General features: G+C 49.0%; 1 protein-coding gene across 1 annotated transcript; it reads right to left on the bottom strand.

Annotated features, from left to right (window-relative positions):
- Positions 1 to 1,774: 1,774 nt before the first annotated feature.
- On the bottom strand, positions 1,775 to 19,568 carry LOC119101036 (innexin shaking-B). Its single transcript, XM_037224286.1, has 4 exons — positions 19,062 to 19,568; positions 13,152 to 13,371; positions 8,964 to 9,526; positions 1,775 to 1,918 (listed from the first exon to the last, which is right to left on the bottom strand). The coding sequence occupies exons 1-3, from the start codon at positions 19,437 to 19,439 to the stop codon at positions 9,012 to 9,014; spliced, it is 1,113 nt and encodes a 370-aa protein (XP_037080181.1). The 5' UTR covers positions 19,440 to 19,568; the 3' UTR covers positions 1,775 to 1,918; positions 8,964 to 9,011.
- Between the last annotated feature and the right edge of the window lie 338 nt (positions 19,569 to 19,906).

Below are 19,906 nucleotides of genomic sequence, written 5' to 3'. Positions count from 1 at the left end.
AATGAAACGAGAAAGCATAGCTGCTTAAAAGATATCTGAACTGGAGCTCACGCCTCGGCAGCCAACGTACGAGCATGTTTTGCAGCCAAGCTAGTTTATCGACCCTAGAGGTTGCTTTTTCCTTGGTTTTCAATGAGGGATTTCATTTTCGTTCACACGGGTACGTGGTCTCACAAAAAACGTAGGGTCCTCAACATCGACATTACGATCCGTCGAGCGGTGAAATCTGTGGCCGGCCATTGTTGAATGCGCTGAGACGATAGAGGTCGACCATAGCGGCTACAAACGCGAGACATTAACATTTTTGTCCGCATTTAGCACGTGTGCGCCCGTCTAAGCGCAGTTTATGCGCGGCTCACACTGGACACTCATTCACAAAGTACGTAGTAGCAGAGCTTTGGCGCACAAACGAACCGGACAGGGCGTCAACGGAATGTTTATCAGCTGTTGCGCGAGGATGAGCTCACGCTTTCCTGGTGTTGCATGGAACCAACTGGAGCTATGGAGCAGTGTAGTGCGCACGCCACACGCTAGTGACGAACAAATGGCAGTTGCGCCTTGCAGCTGCAAGGGCAAACTGCAGCATGGAGTCAGCCTGCTTTTTGCCACTTAATGAACCGATAAAAAGACATGCCGCGCACGTGTGTAGTGGGTCGCACTTGTGCTCCTGTCGGCCAGGCTGAAAATATAGTCACCCGATAGTCTGAGCTTGCAAATTTTGCTCCGAAGAAAATGAAAAGAAACCCGCCATTTCTGAATATGGTGAAGCTGTCTCAGAGCCTCATGCGGGATGTTTAGCAGAAAGTGAGCCCACTCCACCCATGAAGTCTGCTGGCCTTCGGCCCTTGGGTACCAGGCGGAGAAACAAGCGACGGCCACACATCATGCTTCTGACGGCTGATCACCGTTCGGCAGCGCACGCGACTTTAGCTGAAGAACATAAATGACGTCCTTTGCGGCATAACGATTTCTGAGAACATTTGGGAATTCCCAGACCGGACTTCAGGCAACCAAAATTACAACATGCGTTGCCACATCCAACTTAACTTCACTAGAATCCAGCTGACACTGCGTTCGTCGCTACAGATAAATGTTAATTCAGATTGACGTTAGCAAAAGCCTGCATTCTCGTCCATCACTCCATCTTAACCGGAACCATCACATTCTCTGCGTTTCGCACAATAGTTTTTCAAAGCCGACATCAAACAATCCCTTAAGGTTTATTCCTGCTTGCCAATGTGTTCAATCCCCCTCTCCACGTATTCTACAGGTTATAACACACATTCTACCTCTACAGACGACTGCATGTCGTCATTTCACAATCAGGTTTATCAGCACTTGAGAGCTCACATGAATGCGCACGATGCGCGCAGAAAGTAATGTGATTAGAAATATCATACGAAAACATGCCCAGCATGCCCCCAGCATGCGAGGGATGACCGTTGGCAAGATGTCTGGTACTGCAAGTGGAAGGCACTCAGACAGGAGCACTTCTAGTTACTAAGATGCGTAGCAGCTTTACACCTTGCTAATAGCACTAAAGCAACAGGTGTTCCCCGAAGAAAAACTCCAGCAATGCATACAAGAAATTGAGGAGAAGCCTTGCAATCAGTCCGCTTTAAAGCGTAACAGAAAAATCACGGCACTGTTTCGCTCACTTTGGGTAACCAGCTCACCAACACGGCGAGGTACGAACAAGTCTAGCGTACAAAAGCACCGAGAACAACAAACCACATCGGAAACTGGAACGGATCCAAAGAAAACACCTCTTCGGGAATCAAACGCGGTAGACGGTCGGGTGGCAGTCTGGTCCACAGGAGGCGGGCCGGCGGGAGGCCCGACGCTGTGTACCGGGTCAGGACGTGGCGGTCGAGCGGACGGCCGTGAGCCAGAGTCCCAGGGAGCGGCCGCCCGCCACCTGAAACACGGACGGAACGCGTCAGCTGAGACATTGAGGAAGTGTGCCGCGTCGATTTTCGCTCCCCTCTCCTTACACCCGATCATGGCGAAGGTGGAAAGTTCGTGTTACTGATGTGTTTTCTTCGCGCGATTCGACCAGCCGGACGAATGGCGACGAATATGAAGCGTCAGTTGCGTAGGATTTTAAAGGCAATCGTACCGAGCACAAACGCAAGTGACCGATTACACTAAGCCGAAAGGTTTAACTAATTTTGAGCATGATCATTTAATCATGATCATGATTTGATCACATGATCGCACATGAAACCTAAACAAAACAACGGTTCTGTGTCCGTGTTTTTCCCATGGCATGGGACAGAGTCGGCTGTTTTAAAGCGGGCAGAGGTCACAGCGGGCGCGATGTAGCATCGTGAATTCTGATGGCTACGCGGTAACAAGCACGTCACGGATGCTTAATTCGAACGTCGTCGTGAGCTACCAGAAGACGCCGTCACCGATCCGCCTTACGATTGCTTCGCGAAGTCCTAGACTGAAATCGGCTGGCTTCTTTCATCCGTTACGGAGCAAATCGTGCCGAAAAACCGCACGACGGCAAGCCGTAAGTAAAGATGCAAGCACGGCACAGTAGCGCTGTATGAAAACAAACACAGCAAACACAGCACTATGCACCGAATGCAGAGGCTGTGCCAAGCACGGTAGTGGTGTGCGTAGCGCCAACTACCAAGTGGAAAAACCCATGAAGTTTGTTCATTGACAGTCCATGTGCTTACACCCCTGCGGGCTCCGATATACACCACTGATGTTAGAGCGAATCCCATCAAAACCTGTCCACCAAATCATCGGAGATCAAGGCATCAAAAATGTGTCCCTAGCATTTCTGCTTTCGGAGCAGCGATAGCTTTTAAGAACGCTACACGGCGATCTATGACCTGCGCGGGCAGCGGTGGAAACTTACGAAGCCGCAGAACACAAGCATCATAAATACATGGTCAAAACATATACAACTATGCACTATGGTACTCCAAACTGAACAAGGAACAATCATATCTAGAATTCGTGTCTCTGAAAGACACGGTATTTTATATAAGAGCATACACAGCTAAAAGTTAGATTTCGTGAAAACTAGGGTTTTGACCTGCTATAATGGGGCCAATAGCAGAACTAGCGGCATCAACCTTATGACCAATCGCGATACATCGTTGAAAGAAATCCACTGATATTTTTGTCCAAGTTCCATTTTTTAGCTTGCAAAAGGCAGGGGCCGCCCCTTTTGCAGACCAGAAACTTAGCCAGGCGGGGCGGGCCAGGCTGCGGGCTGATACATATTCTTTTTTTGGGGGGGGCGGAAGTTGCGTCTCTAAAATGAGCCCAATACGCTTTTCAATCCCGTGACACCGCCTGCCGCGGTGATGACTCGACGCTCCATTCCTGCCCTGCCCTGCCCTGCCGGGCCAACACGTCGCGCCGCGCTGTACCACGGCAGGGGCGACAGCACCACGCGACAATAATTAATCGACGGCGACGCGACATCCAGCCATTCCCATAAACCGTGCCAGTAGGGGTAATGACAGATGCCGCACAATTACGGACAGCTGGTGACCGAACAAGTCTCGGCAATGCCACCTAATCACGCGACACCTTTGTCCAACAAGGCGAAATGTCATTATATGCGCAACCATCAATTTCTCGGGCGGTCTAATGTCCGCAGCTGATACGTGGTGTGCAAAAATAATCAGAAGCGACCTGTTCAACACTGGACTGTTCAGGTCCGGTCACCAGCCGCATCCGCGGGACTGGGACAAATGTGCAAATCTCACCTATTTGCTGAGTCGCAAGTTTTTAGGCATTGCACTACCAGCTATTGAGTTACGCTACAAGTTCTGACATATAAACTTCAAACATATAAACTTACAGACGGCATGCCCCACAAGACTTACACAAAGAGTTTAACATAAAATTTCATGTTGTTAACAAGCGACGGTGGTCAGGTTCGCTGGACGATTTCAACGGTCGAGGATGGCAAGCCGACGTTCAAGAGGATGACCAGTTCTTCGCCTGACGATGGGTTGCACAGGTCGAACGCACGTTATAACCTACACACATTCCACCATAATGTTTGCATGTTTTAGCATGCCACCGCAATAACACACATCTCAACGCAATCGCTGATTACACAACGTTGGTTGAGTGTTGACTGTAGGCTATGCAGAAATCAAAACATTGTCCCGGAGCGCTCGAGTTTTTATGGACTGGAGCGCTCCACGCAGTTGGTCGGCAATGACAATTACACCTCACATCGGCAATGGAGGGTAGGTCAGGAAATGATACCAACCCACGAATGTGGATCGCTTCCGGTATTCCAATTAATCAGGTACAAACTAAGGGGTGCTGGGAAATACTGACATTTCAGAACTAAACGTTTTCAAGATTGCTGCCCGAGAGAAAACTGAAATGGTCCACATATGTATGCAAGCTCATGCTCAACAGCAGGGCACCAATAGCGTGGCGGTTAAGCTGCGCATCTGGGAAACCTGACGTAGGGAGTTCGATTCGACCCGATCTCCGCTCTTCCTGCCAGGGCGAGAAGCAGGCGACGCCACAAAACCTCAGCAGCTGAGTGCGTCGTGAAGCCCCAATGTGATGTTTAACACAGTGATTCGAAACAACAAAAAGAAATTCAAAGGAGCAAGACTATGTCTAGGCTTTGCCAGTTTGAAGCTACCACCGGCGAGACTGAGAAACACTGAAGCTCGAATGTTTTGCTTCTTTTGATCCTTTAAATATACTTTGCTACTGTGCACGGGTGACTGATGACCATATGATGCAGAAATTTATCGCATCAGATTCTTCAAATTGACATCGAAGCCCTCTTGACTTCGAACTTGTGATTTACGTCCTGTACCAATGTGATGTTCCGCACAGAAAATGCTGAGAAACATCGTTACAGCGGTAAGGCAGATATTCAAGCCAAAAATATTAGGGCCTAAGCTTTTCGATGACCAGGATGTTCTTTATGGGAAGACACGGCAATTATCAAACAAGCAAACTACTCTTGGCATGCATCTCATACAATTTACGATGATATTGTAGCAAAATGTTATGTCGTTTTGTCTGACGATGTGAGACTCATGTGTTCTAGTCATTGGAAACGTTCTAAGTCAAAGTGGCGACGGCATTGAATGAAAACTTGACGGTGCGCTTCAAATGGTAATCGATTGCTGGGCCCTAACGCTAGACATTCTACATCGATATAAGAGGGACAGATAGATGTTTTAAGGAGCTTTGACACGTGGATTTCCGCGCTTCGAAGTCGATACATGTACAATAATCACAGAAAATAAAAACCAATGCACAGTCACAATACGGGCTGGCGGTGTTTTGGGCAAGCGACGAACGGTGCTGTCAAAGGATGTTACTTCATCGTAAAAATGGCTTAAGGTAGCTTCAGAACCCTCACTTTTGAAGAAAAAGTTCATCCCGTAAGGAGGCCTTCTCGCAAACCCCTTTCAGACTGCGTCAAAATGGCTCACGTAGTTTCAAGATTTTCGCTCTTGAGAGAATCCATTTGGTACATCTCTCCCATGACATTTTCAGACTGACTTTCATTAAAAACGTGACAAGAAGGCTTTAGTGATATCACACGTCATGCAATGAAATTTTTTGGCTCGATTATCATTCTCTGCACGTTTATTTAGCTCTAAAGGCATAAGTAGCGTGAGGGGGCGGGTGGAGACACTGGCAACACTATATCTCGCACATATCTACTCATCCGTCTACGACAGCTAGACTTGGATAGTGCCAGAAATATGGACAACTTCGAACCCGAGGGTGGCGCTGCTGCCGTAGGCCACGTAATAAACTAAAAGCCATCAACAGCCCTGGCATTTCGATCATGAGACCGAATTTAGACAAGCCCACTATCTATTGTTGCTGGTACACCGGGATTTTGATAGTCTTCGACAAACTAATATCTCTGGCTACCAAGCCCTCGGATTACGCACGCAAACACAATCAATTCTAGATTGAGGTGGGCATACGCGGAGCGGACCTTGTAATACTTGGGCAAGCATGATTGCGCCAGAGTAACGAACAACGGAAATCACGCCACATTTTTGGCAGCACTCAAATAAGTTCGTAACTGGACATTTAACACCGCGCCAGCGTTATTGCCCCTCACGGATGTGCAGCTGTTCAAGCTCCAAAAAACCAGCCTTTAACAGCTCTCAAATAAATTACCAGACGCGCATTTCGAGCTAATGTTCAGTAAAGCCTGACAGCCTGGCAGTTGGTTTCCGGGACATCATATATCACGTCATTAGAATAGTTTGCCGCGTACTCTATAGCTTAAATAACGATCGGGGTTTAGCAGATCAAAAACACAAGGCATTGAATATATTTGTTCGTTTTCAACCCTCATCTAGGCCGTTTCAAAAACCCTCGAACGATCCTTTGAGCACTCGATTCTCTGGTCATGTTGAGCTCTTCTGGGTTATTAGCAGTCTTGGGGAGGGCCGTTTGTCTCTCCCGCCAATTATGAATAAGCACGATAAACTGCCTCACTAATAAGACAGCATTGCCTATTTACCCGATGTTACCATTTCCATAGGTCATAATTTACGTATTCGCGTGGACTTCTCGCGTTATATGCAAATATTACGCCATCGTTTTCAGTTACCTTATACGCAACTATGTCCAAAGCAGACAGCCAACGGGAAACCAGTGACCCGCATCTGACAAACTCGAGAGGGACCCCGCTCGATACAGGCACTCCATGTCACTGCTTTTGAAACGAAATTGGCCGGGTCAAAAAGGTTTCCTCTTACTTTTCCTACGATGGGTAAGTAAGAATGATGCGTGAGATCTGTTTTTCAACCTAACAAACCCAGAGTCTCTGAAGTTTTCACTGTTTTGCGTTATCCTCGGCCGTGACCCTACGGAATGAAACGTTGCTGTACTGGAGGCACCACCAGGAGTACTCTACTCACATTGGGACCATGCTTGGACCCATGTGAGTAGGAACCCTGGGACAATTCTTACGTTGTGTGAATAGATCTTGAAAAACAGACAGCCGTATAAGTATAAGGTCAAGATGCAGTTCCTTACAACTTATTTAAGAACGGCTTGTGGTTCTTCACTATTCAGCTCTCGAACTACCTAATAAATGATCCACACCCTTAATCCTCGAGCACCGACTTCCTTTCAACGTCCGAGCACATTACGGAGAGCGTTATCCCCACCACGTGCCCAAAGCCAGGAGCACATCACAGAGAACGTTGTCACCGCCGCATTCCCAAAGTCAGGAGCGCATCACAGAGAACATTATCGTCACCACGTGCCCAAAGCCAGGAGCACATCACAGAGAACGTTGTCACCGCCGCATTCCCAAAGTCAGGAGCGCATCGCAGAGAACGTTATCATCACCACGTGCCCAAAGCCAGGAGCACATCACAGAGAGCGTTGTCACCGCCGCATTCCCAAAGTCAGGAGCGCATCACATAGAACGTTATCATCACCACGTGCCCAAAGCCAGGAGCACATCACAGAGAGCGTTGTCACCGCCGCATTCCCAAAGCCAGGAGCGCATCACATAGAACGTTATCATCACCACGTGCCCAAAGCCAGGAGCACATCACAGAGAGCGTTGTCACCGCCACATTCCCAAAGCCAGGAGCGCATCACATAGAACGCTATCATCACCACGTGCCCAATCAGAAGCACGTCACAGAAAGCGTTATAACCACCACGTGCCCAAAATCAACAACATGCCACAGAGGGCGTTATCACCACCACGTGTCCAACGTCAGACGCCTCAATGCTACGAGGAAGCTCCGTCCTCACTTGGAATAGGATCATTCAGTAAGTCCTGATCACGGGAATTGATTCCATACATAATCGTATTCGAGTTAACATGGTCGTACAAGGGGAATCCAAGAGGACCTTAGTTTTTCGGAATAACCTCTGAACGGCTGAGTGCAGTGCTGAAACTTTAATTAACTAAGTTTACATCATTCTAGGCTTCATTAACACTCTGAAGTGCAGTGCTACCTCTCTGGTAGCTTTTGCAAGGCCGGGTCATAGAAGATCAAGCTAGGTTAAACTTCCACCTTTTTAACCACATTTGACTGCGGAGGGTCATATGGTTCTAGCCTTCAGGACGACCATCTCGCGTCTTCGGAACGCCTTCCTATCCCTGTTTCCCCATTGATGTGGCTTGTTGTAGTTTTCGATATAGCCAGGCGAGCCAATGCAAAACTGGCCTTCACCCGCCCCCTTGGCCTGACATGACGTTTCGCGAATCCCATGCGCCATTGTCCTCTGGTGCTTATCTAATGAGTTTTCCAGGAGTCATTCAAGTCCGTCTTTCGCATAGCCGTAGCACGCTTAGTTACTAAAGGAACAGACAGCCTGATGGCGCCTATTAAGTGTAATTTTGACCCCTAACCTGGTTGGATCTCTCAAAGGCCACATTCATCGTTGTTCAAACACGCCTAGATGCAGGAGAGCTCTCACTGCCGTTTTCCGCGAGATCTAGGTGCTTATGTTTAGAGATCTTATGGGAGGGGGGGGGGGGGGGGGGCTCTAAGCCCCTTCGTGGGGTGAAGGTGAAAAGCTCGCCTGGAGAGAATTATAATATGCACTGGGTTGGAACACATTAGCATGATTCGTTTACTATCATTCTTTTCATCGAGTCCGTTCTGTACGCTGGCATAATTCCGTACATTTTGACGTAAACATGTGCCCTTTGGATACAGTATGAGAACTATGACCAATTAAGTTCCTAACATCACGGCGAATGACAAATAGTAGCTTCGGAAACACATCAGCTATTCTTGTTGTTGTTCAAAAGCTGCTTGTAACCACTTTGCTGGAAGTCAGCAAACCTTAAGAAGCAAAGAAAAAAAGCCTGCGCCGGATCAATAACGTCCGATACATAGCTTAGATGCGCGCAACAAGCTCGACCGAACATCCATCCTGAAACCGAAAACATTGCGGAAAACATTCACGCATCGAATACGACACAGAGATCTCCCGCCTGAACTAACCTGGCACGCCCCTCAAATCCAAGCCTGGACGCCACGGCCGTCGTGCTCTCAGGCCTCCGAGTAGTCCTTGCCCTTGTGGCCCAGCCGCCTGGCCAGGTCGGACATGACTTCGCTGAATATGACCGGGTCCATGTTCTGGCCGAGCATGTAGAGCAGGAACCAGTCGCCGATGCGCGAGCGCCGAATGATGACACTGATGGCGTCCCTGCTGACGAACCGGAGCCGAACCTGCAGGAAGAACGCTCGCAGGCGCGGACTGATCATCAGCAGCAGCCGCATCATGGTGTTCAGCATCGTCAGCCCCGCCAGGATCAGGAACCAGAACCACAAGAAGAGGTATAGCTTCTCGTTGACGATGTTCAGAGGCAAAATGCAAAGAACGTCCAGCACTTCGATGTTGCTGGACGCCCCGTACTTGCGGAAAATGCACTTGGTCATGCGAGGGAAGACCCTGATCAGCGGATCGACGCGGTCTTCCGGGTCCTCCTCCGAGTAGGCGATCACGTCCAGACCGAGCGTCATGAACTCGCCGTCAAAGAAGCGGTCCATCAGGAAGATTTGGCCTGCAACGCAACAGACGTCGTAAATTGCCAGCACAGACGTAGCGCAGACCACTGTTGGGCGAACGGCAAGCTTCTTTTTGTCGATTTATGCTCAACTGCTGTTTCCGGGTCTCCATTGTGCTTTTTCCTTTCGGCTGTGGCATTGATCCGTCTTGTGGCTATCGCCGTACCAACGAATTTCTTACGAGCTCCCTGTTGACGCTGGTAATCAAGAACCCGTGTCAGTTTAAATAGCATACGATGAAGTGCCGTTTTCAATCATCAAATGTAGATGATGAAGGATGATACACCATCCTAGCTCATACACCACTTCTCAAAGGCTACTTTTGGTCTTTAAGTGGCCACGGGCATCCAGCAAGGGTGCTATATGCACAAACGCTTGGAATATTTCCGGTCTGCCAACCGTGCCCAAAATTAACACTGCAGGATGTAACTGTAACCCATTCGATTTTGAGATATCTGTGTTTGTTTGAATCATCATTCGTGAGTGACAATTTACAACCGATATGTCGCCATTCTTTAAATTACCACTATTCGCCAAAGGCAAGTCCAGTGCACAACAGTTAATCGGAAGCTTGCAAAGCGATGCCCCGTTTATATTGATCAGCAGCTGAAGTCTGCATCACCCGTTGTTACTTTTGCTGACAACAGAATAACGATCATCTGATTATCAAGCCGGTATAATAGTACGTATAATCATCAGCCAGCATAAGCGCCCCCATTGGGCTCAGTCCATGCCTTCCAAACGCCTCCGTGTTAGAACATGACCAGCTTGTGGTGCGACATGTGACTTGACGGCGGGACGCGTCGTAACGGTACACGTCAAAACATCGTCAGAAGACAGGAAGGAAGCCTGGCAGGTGACTGTCTCTGTTATTGGCTGCCCGCGTTCCCTTGCTCAAGGACGCAACGATCGCGCAGGAACAAGTCCGCGCCCCTTGCGTATTTATAGTGCACGGTCGATGCAAGCACAACGCACGACCCACTTTAGCCGTGTATGAATGGTACAGCAAGCCGACACTCCATCGACGTGCCGGCCCCGGCTGCAGGGGGCGACGGCGACGCTTCGGACAAGCCGATCGATCCCCTGGTGGGGAAGGCCAGCCACGCAGCGGTCTGCAGGCAGGCGCGACACGCTCGGGCAATGAAACAGCGGTCGGCACGGCGCGCTCCTCTGTCTGTCGCGCGTGGCCTCCGTGTTCACTGGTCACCGTCCAAGCATGCGACGTTTGACACTTGGAATGGTGCTCAATATCTGACGACAACGTGACCTGGTGCTGGAAGAGCACAAGCTGGCTGAAAGAAAAAAAATCCAATACTCTGGTAATTACTTGCGTAATAATATATTGCAGCAGGCTACGAAATGGCAGCCTAGCAGGCACTTCCAAATCCCAGTGGCAGAAGCGATTTGCTGCAGATCAGATCAGGATTGAGTCGGTGCGACTCGATTCCGGTATTTAAATACCCGGACAAGTACGTTGCAACATTTTTATCAAATGCTGAATTTGGAGCCTATTCGCAAGTTCTCCAACTCAAACGAGGACCAATTTAAGAAGACAACGAAGCTAACGTAGAAACCCAGCGACCATGCGATCCGGGTCGGGTGACGGCATCTCCGCGCCGCATCCCTGGTGCCGCATCGCTAATCCGTTGTGGATCTGGAGCATTTCAGGCTCCTGAGAAAATACGCAGCAGTGATCGGAACCAAACATAAACAATGCGTTTGGTGTCGTATGTGTAACTGGGGCAGCATAAATGGATCGAATCAACGTATGCCTGAATTGTTGCGTACGTGGCAAGTTACGGCGTTTCCTTCCTGTGCATATGAGAGCTCTTTTGCCAACCGTTCGGCCCTCACGCCGGGACGCTTCTGTGGTCTCGTTTTGAGCATGCGCTCAATGGAAATCCGGACCACAGCGGTGCACTCGCACCACGGCCTGGCTTTACCTTCCCGAGACTCGAAACCACCGGCGGAGGGGACAATGTTTTGCACGGCGTCGACTCCGCCGCCTTGTTAATGGGGTGCGAAATTGGCATGATGTGTGCTGGTGATGTTTGCCCTGACTTACGAAGGGGTATCCGAGCGTTGCAGTGCATTCCAATGCTGATTTCGGTATCCTCATGCTCAGTTTTGTACGAAAAGCTGGCGCAGGCATTACCATTGGCTTTCAGATTTCAAATCTGCTCGGGTCCCAGAAGCGCAATGCAATATGCAATGGCATCGAAAATGGACAAGGCGAGACACCAAATTACATTGACAGGACCTATGTAATTCTGATGTCACATGCCGTCCAGATAATGTGCACCGTGTAACACCGAAACTAAAACGAAAGCTCGCTTCTGTTCACCAGTTTTGTTCATGACACAGAACTTAAAATCATAACGCACAGCTTGCATGGATGGTAACTGCATTACGAGGCACGCCGAATTCTGCCTAATGGTTCCCCAATGTCACACATTTTCCAGAAACTCAGAAGCGAGGTGTACCACAACCATGACAAGAGGAAAACAGCCAGATATAAATCTGGTCTTCAGCACCCGTCTTTATGGGACAAATCGAAGAGTATTACCGTTTGCGGTTTATTTTTCCAACAACAAACATTACAGCCTTTTGGTAGTCATGGCTGCTGAACGCAGTCTGCCGGCAAACTTCTTTACCAAGACGCGCGCGAGCAACGATGTGTGAGCAGGTCAACCAAAGTTGTTCTTAGAACAATTTCCTTGTTCCACAGAATCTATGCTGAAATATATATGGCCAGTCACCGGCTATCGCACCAAATCAATGCCTTGGTCGAATATCTGAGCAGCGGCAATCGATTTCATGTCAGCCGCGGCTCATTGGCTGTTTTATGTCATATAAGTGTCCAGTGCGAGCAAACTTTGCCGAAGTGAAACCGGCGTGCATACGAGATTTCGTCCAAACCGGAAATGTCAGCCGCGCGAGAGCCTGTTACGCTGCACCCTGCATGCTGTTTGCGGGTCGAAGAGCGCGTTTGCGCGGATCATCATGTTTCTTTGCACACCCGGTCCGGCAGAATGGGTAGAACTACATAGTAGGCTAATATTGCCGCAACGTCACTTGCCGAGACCTCCCCATGGTGCATGTCCACCTAGAAAACAGTCTTAGGGACACCGACATCGTTACGAGTACCAAGGCAGGCCCGCTCAATGGACCACTCGGCCCAGTCGCTTGTTGCAGGCAATAGCAATGCGGGCGAAATGTAAGGCAATGGCTCGTTAGACAAGTGTGCGCCTATTGAACTTGCTCGGTACGTCTCGACGACGGGCCCACCTCCCAGCGAGGTCAAATGTGTCGTTAATTGCAATTGGGCATTAGCCGTCCCGGACAACAATCGATACATTTAATGGGCACTACTATCCGGCCGACGTTTTTAATCAATCCAAGACCACCGTCAACCGGCTTCACAAAGGCTCCTGGGGCTGGACTGCTCGCTAGAACGATGCACGCTGCTGCCGCCGGCACTGGCTACATGCCGCCAAAGTTCAATAGCAATCGAGTGTGACGCAGATCGGCCAACGAGCCCAATGGTCACCAGACCGATTTTCAATTCCAATGGCTCGACCCCTCGCATGCAAAAGCAACACGGGTAGTGATTGTACATACCTACGACATTTGCCAGCGCCACCAGCTCGCAGAAGAAGTACTTGTAGAACCACCAGTTATGGTGGCAAAGGTTCATGTGCAAATAGTCCAGCAACATCTTCTTCTTCTGCTTCTTCTCGACTTCAGCGACGAGGCCAATGTCCATATCCATGAGAAGTGAATGGATTTTGCCTCCTTCCCAGTGTTTCCAGAGCCAGCGCGGGACGTAGAAGAGGATGGCCTACCGGGAGGTCACCGTGTCAACACAGCCACGAGGTTGTCTGGATTTACAGTGAGCCACGGATCACGAGCCCCGTATTTATGGTTTGCATACGCGTAGACAGCATAGCAAAATACACAAAAGCATGAGCTCATATATTTTTCTATCAGTGTATTTTTGAGATATGATCGGCATTAAAACGGGCTGAGATGTAGGTAAGCAAGCAGGCAGGGTATAACGCATGTGGGAGTTTAAGGACCAACAGTCTGGAAAACGCCATAACGTGACAAACATGACATGACAAAACGGGCACCATGTTCAATGAACTGCATGCACAATAAGGAAAAGAGTAACGTTAAACCCAAATACGCTACGACACAAAGATCGATTACTAATAGCTGATGCAGCATAAAACGCAGCTGCTTGTGTAGGATTTTCTTCCGCGTAATTTTTGCTCTGAGAACTTCTTCCGATAAGGTTGAACAAACAGCGTTGCTCTGGTGCTTCCGTCACGGTTTTAGAGTACAGCGCTCCATTCAAAACATTACCGCAGTCAAACAATGCAAAAACGGCATCATCTGACACTTGGTCATTTGACCCCATTTCCCAATGTCCATATGCTCCCCCACATCAAATCGCATTCCATTTTCCAAAAGCTTGTTATCAAAGTCAGGTGTAGCAGAGATGGCTGTGGAATTCAGTCATTGACTTCCATGACCTGCAAGTTATCAAAGTTGTAAATTCAAAGTACCAGGCAGCCCAGGAGTGATTAACACCATGGGGGGAATCTAAGTGTCTGCCTTCCTAGGACAGCACGCTAGCCATTGTCTGCCATTTTATATGCTTCAGCACCGACTTTCCAGAGGCTGGAGGGCGTGTCTTTGGAATTAAAGTTTCCATCCATTAATCATTACCCTTATAGCATACTTTCAGCTTCCAGTCGTTCAGGGCCCTGCTGCACTTACTTGTGGGTACCTCCTACTTACTCGGAGCATCCAGCACTTTTGCTGAGAACCCGAATGCTCACCTGCCAAGACACTCACAATAGCTCTGGGCCCTTCGCATTGGTGCTGGTCCTTCCCATTCACTCGGAAGATCCTACATTGTTGTCGGGACCCTATTAAATAACTCAATGAGACGCTCTCTTGGTGCCCTGGGGCCCTCTGCAATGATAAAGGGTTGTTCCCATTTCTTACCTTTGCAAAGAGCCCCATGTTTCTGTCGGAGACGCCATTTGTTCACTAGCCCGAGAACTCTGACGGCACAATGCCCTTAGTAAACACTTCACTGTTGCCAGGGGTCCCGTAAGTTCACCTGCAAGGCACCCTGAATCACACAGGGACCGTCCACATTGATCATGGGTGCTTATTGCTTGTTGGAAGGGTTTTATGCTCCTGCCATGACCCTGTGTGTTGATCTGCTCCCAGATCGCTCAGGGGCCGTCCAAAGTGGGTTCGGATTACCCTCTTTTCTCGGAGAACCCTCGGTATTGACTGCAGTTTTGTTGCTGTTTTCCCTGTGCAATTTTTCCACTGATTTCAGAGCTGATCGGGAATCATTAAATGTCGCATGACTTTCACTAGTTATGAAGTCAAAATGACATGGCTAACCACGCGATCATAACCACGACCGAGGACAGTCCGCCGCGGCTATTGTGTACGCGGTTAAACATTCAGACATAGCGCGCTAGTCAGCACTCAACATATTAATCGAGTAAGACTTCAGAAATCGGGTTCTGTCGCTATAACTTTCAGGATCGCCGGCCGTGATTATGAGCCACCTGCGTCTGTGGCTCGAAGTGCTTTGATGATAAAATAACGCACACGCTGATGGTCTTCATTTTGCTCGTTAATGGCACAAAGCCCATTGAAATGTTTACATCCGCGGTGCTGTAACACCTAATGCGTTTAAAGTATGAATGGGAGAATTACAAAGGTGAGATATGCCGACCAGAATACTATCAACCCCTACAAAATGATTTGAAACAACTTCGCCCGCCCACCGATGCCTGATGTTACGGCAACGAAAACGTTGCCGTAATCCTCGGCATCGTGGGACGTTGCCGAGCGGCCCTCGCCGCATGCCAGATCGTACCTGAAGCAACTCCCTTCTCCCCCCCCCCCCCCCCCATCACCCCAGGGACACTCTGGATTCGCCCTGACTCCGGAGCGAGAACGAATGTATTTGTTTCTTTCTACAGACAATGACGAGCTGATGAGGAATCCCGAGGGGTTGTCCCGATGGGGGCACAATGTTTATCTTCGAAGGCTCGTTATTTTTCAAACAAGGTCGGTGTGAGGGGCTGTTTGAAAATGTCATGTTCAAAATCTGAAGCTTTTTGACTTCCTTGGTGGTGAATGTAGAGAACACAGCGGTCGCAATACGGCCCTTTATCGCGCCAGATCCATATGGCTTTGGATGGCCCCTGCTTGGTGATTTCAAGCAACCATCACCTGCAGCTCTGTTATTGTGGCCGCTTCTGGTGCGGTGGGTCGGGCCTGGTGTTAACCCATTTCCTTCCCAGGCCTCCGGACCACCCCGCGCTACGGGGAGGGGGATCCAAACCGCTACTTCCAGCCTAGTTAATAACCAAACAAGGCGGAACGATGCGGTATGGCCACCGTGGTGGTGTTTCCTAAGCTCTCCGGTGTATCCAGTTTTTTGCTCTACGTGTGACCTACCAGGTCACGAAAAAGGCCTGAAGACGGGTCAACACACGACGAAGCGGAACCTTCCTAGCCTCTGCGCACGACCCACGCAACGCAGCACCACGAAAATGACACCGCAGCCTTTCCCTGTGTCTTGGGCATGCGATTACATACCAGTGGACCGTGTTAGGCAGCGTGTTTAACCTGGATATCTGATCGAAACAAAATGTCACTAGGGGTAATACTACGTCAGTAACCTTGTCTGGCCTTTTGGTAAAAATGATCCATAAACTGCGGTAGCATTTTGATACATGCAATTAAAATCTGCATGAAGAGCTGCCCTGCACAAGTTTCTAAAAGCAAGGGGCTGATCGAGGTCATGCTGGGTGAATGCCCTCCCCTGACCTTCATGAAACAAAATAAGAGATTTATTGGCAACATAGTAACCAAGGACTTCAAAATGAGTGTCGAGAGCCACCCCTCATAGAAGGTTCTCCAGTAAAAAGCCTGTTTCGTTTTTATGTTGACCTGGTTTTGTACCTGAACCAAGACCAGTGGAATTAGCTGCAATCCTAACTTCAATGTCCTAGTTATCTTATCAGCGGCATCAGTTATATGTATTGGTCTAAGACTCTAATGTCGCACCAGTTTTGAATTATTCCCTAAAAATCGTCTTTTCTGACAGCCATGACCGGACTTGGACCTCCTACAGGTCAGCAACCTTAGAGTCAGCCCATATATTGCGTCACGTATTACGAGGCTAAAATGATTTCTGATTAGGCATTACCAAAGAATAACAAGTGTGTGTGTGGGGGGGGGGGGGGGGCGTATCGTTACGCTCCGTGGGATTGACATCTTAGTGTTATTTTCATGCCTAAGCCTTAGAGCCGAATATTGTTGACTTCATCTAATGACAGGCAGCACGCTTGTCTTTGTTTCGCACCACTAGCTCAGTTGAGGGACAAAAGGACGCCTTTTGCCTTTTGGGTGCGTTACGCTCAAAGCAGCCTTACTAGTGGAAGATTGCGTGACCGATGATGGAGGCGACAATTTAAAATATGGCCACAAATGCGTAAATTATTCACGGACTGCCTCTTAACCCTCGGCCTGATAGGAGGGGGAGGGTCAATGTAACACCCCCTGAGGTTTTTTGAGGATGCATTTCCGACATGTTGTGCAATCGCGCGCAAGTTTTCAGTACCCCATGCGGCACCCAGTGCGTTTGACGCCAAAAACGCGCTGATGGCTTTTCTGGTTCGGAGCAGCTGCGGTTTTTGAGGATCACTGCACGGCTGGCGATCTCGGGCCTGAGTGGGCGGCCAAGAACGCTGCCGGGGAACGTAGCGGTGGGCCGGCATTGTTGCACTGACATAGCCACATAAACAAATACATGTTCAAAACACATAAAAGAGACTAGACACCCTTGTACTCAGAACTGAGCAAGGAATATGCCTACTTAAGGTTCGTGTGACCACGCGGGATGGTAGGGAACGTATGATGCTTTAAAGCTTTGAAGCCGAATGAGTGAAATTAACTTTACTTAACAGTAATAATGTAAAGCCGAATATTTCTGGAAATTTTGCCCTTTGACCTGACATAATGACACCACGTGCCATGTTCATCAATTTGGAATCTTCAGAGGCAGGGTCGCATCGCCCCCCCCCCCCTCCCCCCCCTCCCCATTGGTGCGCATTATGAAAAATGTCAAATCTGGCGAGGGTTAAGGGGTGTATGCATTTCTTTACCCCAAAATGGCTACCCAGCTATTTACAGCTGTACAATAATTGCGTGGCCAGAGGTACGGGATTCGATTTCCCGCATACCCCGCCTTTCCTGCCGGGATGGGGAGGAGACGTCATCCATCCTCAGCAGCTAAGTGCATCGTAAACCCCAATAACAGCAACAAACAGACGTTGGTTGGCTGGTGACATCATCAACAGCTGGCTTTTTCATGCATGAGACAACTTCCTCAAATAGCTCCCCACATTCACCTACGATGGGTGCAAAGGGAGGGACGCAAACGTTGCCAGTCTATTCAGGCATATAAGCGGACTCGCGATGTTACTCACGCGACTTTTGCACATAATGCCTGTTATGACCGCATATTAGCTGTCGACAAATTCGTACAATGGGAGTGACTTTTTAAGAAAACCATTGAAACTTTACTGGCGCCAAGCAGAATACCAGATTCAAAGTCATTGTCGTATCACCCGTGTTATAAGTGGGGCGTATTATCTACGTCCCATCACATTCAAAAAGGCTCCTTCTCCTCGCAACCCTTTGGAATAAGTCTTCAAGCACCAAGTTTTTTATCTCAGATCCATAAAATGTGTAGTATAGCAGCGCCTTTCCACTCCGATGGTGATCCGATGAATGCATGTTCTTTTTTTCTCGCAGGGCCCGCCAAGCGACATGGCATGTATCCTCGCCATCTTTTTACGCCACCATAAATGATCCACATCCAGCAGCTGACTGTTCCGAAACCTTGCCGTTGTGATTTCAGGAGCCTTTGTTGTCACGGCCCATGGGCGTAACGGGTGTGCCCACGTCTGAGATTGTGTATGTGGGGGGGGGGGAGGGGAAAATCAAAGTCGTGCAGGACCTCAAACTGAAATAAAGAGGGGCCAACTTGACCTGAAGATTCATTTTGAATGGAGAATGTGAAAATCGTGCGTGCTTTAGATAATATTGGACAGGACAAAATGGCAATGTGGAGGGCACATGTCCCCTAGCACCAGGGATGCAGTTGTTTACTCAGTTGGGGGAGGGGGGGGGCTGGAGCCACCCTCAACGTGGGCTCTAGTCCCCGCCCCCTTCATTCGAGCCCCACCCCCTCCCCAACTGTGAGAAGAAAGTGGGCCAAATCTGGGAAGAAACCTGTTTGCTGGCATACTTCGGGGGTAGGTTGGGCCATTTTTCACTGTTCAGCCCCCCCCCCCCTCCCCCAACCAACTCATTTTGTGAAACCATCCCCACCAGCGGGAACATCCACGCTTGTTGTAAAGCAACGAGCCTTAGGCTGCCATACCTTACTTCCGCCTCACTCGCTCACCCAAAACTTACTTGGAAAAATAGGCAGAAACACACCCATTGATAGTACTTAATGTATCTTATGTCGCCAGGCCGTTGAGGCCTTCCAATGCCAGGATATATCACTTCGCCGCCATCTCCTCCTGGCATGGTTGCCATCTTCAACTTGAGAGCAGATGGCACATGGTACGTTGTGTGAATCCAGCAAAATGTGTTCACAACATCTTCTGGTATGTCCTTGGAGTGTATGCAGTTGATTGGATTCCCCACATACTGTCTCGTGGTGACCACCAGCGAAAACGCTGTAAGTATTAGCACTGTCACTGAGTAGTGGATCCGAAACACAGCCGAGTCCGTCTGAACGTGGCTGACTTTGATAAAACTTTTTAAGCCTCGAAATATGTCCAGCATTGCGCCGATTAACGGCCAACGTGACTTGAGTTTCAAAAGAATGAGGATGAGAATCAATCACATCCCACACAACCAGAAGCACGAACCCAAGCAGAGACACACGCACGCCACAGGCTTCGGCGCGCCAGATTTCTGCTTGACAATCACCGCTCCGCGTGTGTACTTCCATTCTTATTGGTCAATATCATTATCAAGAACAATTTGTAAGAAGCAGATGTTATCAAGCACGTTTTCACGTCATCTACCACCGAATAAACAAACTACTCGAAAAAAACTTCCGGATTAACTCATTCTTGAACGGCTCAGCTTCAGTTCTCCGTCAACATTCAGACACAAAAGCATCCAGTGTTAATACTTTCTTTCCAAACTTGTCCAACATGTCGATGATGCTCTTGCAAAGTGACAATGCGCCAGCAGTTGTCACATTGGGTTCGGATGGCCCTGGTAGGTAGAAGACTTCGTGGAAC

Source organism: Pollicipes pollicipes, unplaced genomic scaffold (assembly GCF_011947565.3).
Source record: "Pollicipes pollicipes isolate AB1234 unplaced genomic scaffold, Ppol_2.1 Scaffold_4881;HRSCAF=5763_pilon_pilon_pilon, whole genome shotgun sequence".
Taxonomy (NCBI): Eukaryota; Metazoa; Arthropoda; class Thecostraca; order Pollicipedomorpha; family Pollicipedidae; genus Pollicipes; species Pollicipes pollicipes.
This window is presented reverse-complemented; position numbering and strand designations above follow the sequence as displayed.